Consider the following 6,454-nt stretch of genomic DNA (forward strand, 5'->3'; position numbering starts at 1 on the left):
GCCGCCGCTGCCGTACCGGACGTACCGTGCTACATCCCAGAAGACGTCCATGCAAGCTGTTGTCGCGGTTTGGTTGCGCGGTTGTGCGGTTGTGCGGTTGCGAGTGGGTCCGAAGGCGATTGGGATCGCGGCGGGGAGGGGGAGAGGGGGAGGGGGAGGTGTAAGCCCGTAGGAGCTCCTCTCCTTGTCAAGGGAGCACAGGGAACAGTCCATTACTCTTACTAGTATTACTTATTATAACAGAGTAATAGCAATAACAATAATAATGATATTTAGTAGTAAGTTAGGTTTACATTAACAATGATATTCCAAGGCGCCATGCAACACTGCCGGGGGCCCTCCCACAACCCCGGGACGATAATTTCCACCCCCCACCACACACACAGACACAAACACACACACGAACAAACATACGCACATACACACCTGGCGGCATGAAGAACTCCGTGACGGCGGCAAACTGCTCCAGGGGGGAGCATGACGGAGCCGCCAGCCTCTCAGAGAGCTCCAGGGAGCCCGAGCCGCTCATTAGGATTGCGGTGGTGGGTGAGGACAGCGGCAGTACGGCAGCTTCGCTTTCTAGGGAGGAGGATGACGACGAGCGAGAGGGGGAGGGCTGGGCGCGCAGAGCTGGAAGGCCGCGAATCAGTGCCTGGTAGTGTGGGGAAAGGGTTGAGGAGGGGGGGGAGGGGACAATGACGGAGGAAGGAGGAGGGGGACGTGGGTTTGTACGGCAGCACGCGGGGGATGGGGGTGGGGAGGGCGTCACCTGCACGAGGTTGCCTCTTCGACCCCATCCCCCGTCCGCAAACTTCTCCGCACCCTCCTCGGACTCAACAGCTGGAATCCATAAATGACCATCCCCATCCCCATCCCCATCCCCATCCCCATCATCACCACCAATGGGTGCGTTTCAGTACGCTGGCCGGCGCCTGCCGTACTAATGCCGTACCTGTGGCAGCAGATGAGACGTAAGGCCCAGAGTGCTCCACAACCTCACTGTGTTGTCGCGGGAACAGGTGGCGAGGAAGAAGGGTCGTCGGGGGTGACATGCGATGCCGTACACGTCGGCATGGTGGTCGTTCGCCACGTACAGGCAGTGGCCGGTACGAATGTCCCAAACCCGTACGGAAGCGTCCCAGGAACCTTTTTTGGTGGGGGATGGGGAATGGGGGGAGGCGACGGAAAGAGAAACAAACAAGGTGATCAAGGGATTTAAACTCCTGGCGAAGAAGGGGGAAAGACGAACCACGAACGAGTGAAGCTGCTGCCAGGGCAAGAGTGTACCAGACGTAGAAGAAGGGGGAAGGGGGATCATACTTAAGCGCCATATTCATTTTGCGCGAGGACAGGTATAGACAAGGCAACGTAAACAGCAAACATGTATGTATGTATGTATGTATGTATGTATGTATGTATGTATGCATGTATGTATGTATGTATGTATGTATGTATAGCACTGTACAGCAGCCCTTCACACCTAGGAAGCTTTATATATCGGTGTTTGGGTTACACGCGGGCGGGCAGCACTGCTACTACCGGTTGGTACGGCACATGATCCTCAGTTTGTGTGTGTATGTATGTATGTGTGTAATTGTTACATAGCTCACTGGCCCTCTATGGCCGGGGACGCTACCCCCGCCCTGTATGTATGTATGTATATGAAATAGCACGGATGCGTACTTCATTTAGGAAATAATTATAATGAACAATAACAAATATAATTATGCTAAAATGATAATAAAAACATATAATACTAATACTAATACAAAAGATGCGGACGAGGGGAAAAAGGGAGGGGGGATACGGAAGGCAGAGGTGTGGAAAGAGGGGAGAAGGTGTGTGCACGTGTCTTTGTATGTGTACGTGTGTGTGTGTGTGTGTGTGTGTGTGTGTGTGTGTGTGTGTGTTACACACACAGATTCGGGCCTGACACTGGCCAGGGGTAACCCACCGGGAAAGACCGATAGTTATGTGTGTATCTATGTGTGTATCTATGTGTGTATCTATGTGTGTATCTATGTGTGTATCTATGTGTGTATCTATGTGTGTATCTATGTGTGTATCTATGTGTGTATCTATGTGTGTATCTATGTGTGTGTGCAAGAGGAAAAATGTGGGGCCCGATAGCTCGTTATCAGCTATCACGCGCGGGAACTTTGGCCTCTGCCTGCGGCTCCGTCATTACATTGTTTCAAAAGCGATCCAATCAAAGAAAAGATCCTTTGAAGTAATCTCTCTGAAGCCGCCGAGAACAGATACGAAAAAGGTAATCGTTGGATTCGACAGGTGCTTGTTTAGGACATGATCGGTCCATCTTCCCGGACGATGTCCTGCTTGACGTAATGACGTCCAACTTCGCCCAATCGGCTATACCTGTCTATGCGCCATACCGTTCGAACCCTACAGGAATTATTATTAATTATTATAAGAATTCTATAACTGCGAACGGTTTCTCGACGCCGTGTTTACACCCAGTTTCACTGCTTTCCCTTTTTGCGGGTTCGTCCCCAAAAGGAATCGCTCGTCCATCGTCAATTGGAAAGACGATGACCTAAAAAAGCATCATCCATTTTAAAACATCATTCCGAAATGTGCGAATACGGAAATACTAAGTTCATTACTTTGCGGGTTGCGTTCACTTCACCGCTCACTTCACTTTGAAGCGCCTTTGGGGGCCATCGCACTCGCACTCGCACTCGCGCCTACCTGACAAGTGTAAATGTCATACATACATTCACTGACTAAGGAACTAAGTTGTGGCGCCGTTAATCCGCTATATTTGGTTGGATGCTGGTGGTAAGTTGCCGAACCCAAAGAGTACATTCTGAAGTCGGATGGGGTGAATGTGTTAGGGTGCCCCTCTCGCAGGGGAGAGCAGGGAACTGCCTCCAAGGGAAAGAGGGCCGCTGGTGGAGCTATACCAACCTGTAACAACAACATACATTCTCAAATCTTGCGTGCATATACCTTTATTAATTCGTTCTCTCCTTCTTTGTCTTTTTACATGTTCCATCGCTTAGGACTCAATCACTGGGGCAGTTTCTTATACATACTTTGGACGCCTACTACCGGCAGTTCATTCCCCCCGCTTCCTTTTGCATGTGCGATCCCCCCTTTTCCCATCTTCACCTGTAAAGCAGATGTGTGCCACCTCTGGGTGCCACGCCACCGCACGAACCACCGCCGTGTGACCGGACAGGACCTGGGGGGAGGGGGGCGGGGGGGGCAAAGGGGGAGGGGGGAGGGCGAGGGGATGAAAAGAGGCTGAGGCTGAGGCAAGGCTATGTTGGAGGTGGAGATATCGCAAGAATGTGGTAACGTGTATGTATGTATGTATGTATGTATGTATGCATGCATGCATGCATGTATGTATGTATGTATGTATGTATGTATGTATGTATGTATGCGTGTTTGCATGGTTTACTGGGTGGGGCCGCAAGTAACAAACAAACGCATCAGAAGCAGGATGTACGGAAAGATTGACACCCCTCTTCTCAACGTACGGCAACCAAGTATAACGTTCCTCAGCCATCCTCCCCACACGCCTCATCGTAGGTGCCTTAGCAGCCTCCGACCCGTCGGGCAGGGTTGGGGGAGGGGGAGAGGTTGGGGGAATAATCTGCCACCAGCCAACACCCCCCACTAGCTGGCAGGGCCCCGGGCCCAGCTGGCTCTGATTCGGAGCTGGCTCTGGCATTCTTTATTCCTTTATTTGTTATAATTGATCTTTTATTCATTATTTATAAATTATTTATTTTTTATTAATATTATCAGTGAAAGCAACCCCCGAGTCCACCCTCCCCCCCCAGTCACCACCCCCGCCACTCACCGCCAGGCACTCCCCGGAGGACACGTCCCACACCCGGGATGTACGGTCATTGGACGAGCTGAGCAGGTAGTTGCGCAGCAACGGTGAAAACTCCACATTGAAAGACCGGCCGCTGCTCGGGGGGGGGAGGGCGGAAGGAGGAGAGACGAACGGGCGCGACGGGGCCCCCGCGAGAGCTTAGGGACACAAGTACGTATCGCACGAGTTTTACAGCTATACAAACACACATACATACACACACACGCACGTACTGACATAATTTTTGGTTTGCGCGGGTAGTTCGGGGGCCTTGCTGGGGGGGTTTAAATATGTAGGACCAAGTAAATTGGTAACCACCTCCCCTCCCCTTCCCCCCTGTGTGGGGAGGAACAGCTTCCGGGTGGCTGTGTGGCTGCAGCGGCCGCTGCTGTTGATCTGCTGTACATACGTGTTGTCGGTGGTGGTGGTGGCGGGGCACGTAAGGCCCTCCGACTGATTTGCTGTGTGTGTGTGTGTGTGTGTGTGCGCACACACACACACATACACACACTCCTGCCCGTCATTTCTTGTTCTCGTTCATCCGTTCTTGTTCACTCACTCTTTCTTGTCCTCTCACTCTTTCTTGTTCTCGTTCACTCTTTCTTGTCCTCTCACTCACGCACTCAACCACTCAACCACTCACTCACTCACTTGTGCCCGACCAACGTCCTCACTAGGCAGTCGTGGTGCGGCCGGCTCACGTCCCACAGCAGCAGCTCGCCGCCCCCCGAGGTGCCCACAAGCAGCTGCGGGCTCAGCCCGCTCCAGGCGATGCAGGAGACGGGGGAGGAGTGGCGCAGCTCGCGAACCGTCTCGCCGTCGATGTTGTACACCAGAACGGTGCCGTCGGTTGAGGCGGAGGCGAGCAGTGAGGGCTTGTGGGGGTGGAAGGCCACCCTGGGGCACGGGGTAGCGGGTGTGTTTGTGTGAAGGGAGGGAGGGAGGGGTGTGTGGTGTGGTTTGGCGAGGTGTGAGAGGGGGGGGGGGAAGTTTGGGGATCGGGTATTGACGGGCGCCCGTCTTCTCATGAGGGTCAATGGCGGGTTCATTATTCCGTTGGCTGCGTACGGCAGTCAGCGGCTCGTCCAACTAACATTGAAGTGCGATTCACAGTTTTTCATGGGTTACAGTTATCTTCCCGAGCCAGCGTCCTTTCGAACAGTATTGTCCGGTTCTCACTTCCCACCCCACCCCACACAGGGAGTAGCCCCCGCTCCGTCCCCCGAAAACCCTAAAACCCACCGCTCTCCAATCCTGCTGCCGTACCCTCCTCCGTACCTTCAACGGTTTCCCGCCCCTCCATCCCCCCTTACCCCCCAACCCCCCCACCACTTCACCCAACCCGTCATGGGTAATTCCGCCCCTCCCATCCCGCAGGAACTTAGAACCAGTTGGCTGCCTGTTTTCCCGTAAGCTCCCTTCCCACGGAGAGGAGGAGGTGGGTTTTAAACCACTCCCCGCGCCTACTTGAGCGACTGCTTGGTGTGCTGACGTAGCGTCTTCGCCAGTGACCCCCGGCCGTAGTCGTACAGGAAGATGGCGCCGCTGTCGTTAGAGGCCGCGATGTGGCGGCCGTCTGCCGACCAGCTCACCGAGTAGAGGATGCCCTCAGCCCCCAGCAGGTGCTTCACGCAGCGGCTGGAGCGCACGTCCCAGACCTTGCACCCGAGGGGTTAGGGCGGCGTGAGCGTGTGTGTGGGGGGGGGAGGAGGAGGGGGGTGCGTGTGTGTTTTCCAAGGTGGGGCGTTGGGATTGGGGTTGGGCGACGAAGGCGAGTGTGTGAGGGACAGGGTAGAGGCTGTGGAGTGTGTACGGATGTGTTGTGTTTGTTTGCGTGTCTAAAGCACTCACTCACACTCACTCACTCACTCACCCGCACAGTGGAGTCGAAGCTGGCTGTAGCGAGCAGGTTGGGGTCGGTGGGGCAGAACCGGCAGTCGAACACCGTCTCCGTGTGACCGCCCTCCTGACGCCAGAGCACCTGATGAGAACCCAGATCGTACGAACACACCGCGCCGTCGCTGAACGACACCAGCACTGCCGTACGTTGCGGCGACCGCGCCGCCGCCGCGGCTTCACCGCGGCCGCCGCCAGCTGTCGTCCTCATCAGCGCAAAGCCCTGCACCAGGGTCCCGCCCATCTGGAGAGGCCGTAGCGGCTGAGGCCGGCTCACGTTCCAGAGCTGCAGTGCACCCGAGCGACTGGAGGATAGCAGGAAATTGCCCGGCTGGGACGGCAGGAACTGCGCAAAGCGTGTCGCCGTCGCGGGCTGCTTACTGTACGACAGTACGACCTCGCCGGCGGTCGTGTCGTACAATGCCATGCTGCCAGAGCGGCCCACGATGAGCAGCAGGCCGTTGCCGGACAGCGGCTCCCAGCATACCGCGCTTGCGGGCCCTATGCCCGCCAGGCCGGCGGCACTTGTGGCGGCGGCGTCCGACAGGGATATCGTACGCAGCTCCCCGCGGACGGCGAGGCCCGAGGGTTCAAGCTCCAGAACCACGACCCGTGCGTCAGCCGTGGCGACGGCCACCAGGGTCGAACAGCCGCCGCCGCCGCCGGCTGCAGCAGTAGCAGTAGCTCCGCACTGATCAAACGTCGTCA

At 55.7% G+C, this 6,454-nt stretch overlaps 1 protein-coding gene across 1 annotated transcript in view; it reads right to left on the minus strand.

Moving 5' to 3' along the window:
* Positions 1-6,454, minus strand: part of VOLCADRAFT_115828 (uncharacterized protein) — a gene marked incomplete at both ends in the record, with an annotated part of 13,339 nt that overhangs the window by 5,064 nt on the left and 1,821 nt on the right. Inside the window, 9 exons of the mRNA XM_002946214.1 lie at positions 419-652; positions 953-1,146; positions 3,133-3,205; positions 3,833-3,944; positions 4,502-4,596; positions 4,660-4,747; positions 5,318-5,508; positions 5,724-5,831; positions 5,862-6,308. Coding sequence (XP_002946260.1) covers positions 419-652; positions 953-1,146; positions 3,133-3,205; positions 3,833-3,944; positions 4,502-4,596; positions 4,660-4,747; positions 5,318-5,508; positions 5,724-5,831; positions 5,862-6,308 — 1,542 coding nt within the window. The remainder of the gene's footprint in view (positions 1-418; positions 653-952; positions 1,147-3,132; positions 3,206-3,832; positions 3,945-4,501; positions 4,597-4,659; positions 4,748-5,317; positions 5,509-5,723; positions 5,832-5,861; positions 6,309-6,454) is intronic.

The sequence above is a fragment of the Volvox carteri genome (genome assembly GCF_000143455.1).
Source record: "Volvox carteri f. nagariensis unplaced genomic scaffold VOLCAscaffold_1, whole genome shotgun sequence".
Taxonomy (NCBI): Eukaryota; Viridiplantae; Chlorophyta; class Chlorophyceae; order Chlamydomonadales; family Volvocaceae; genus Volvox; species Volvox carteri.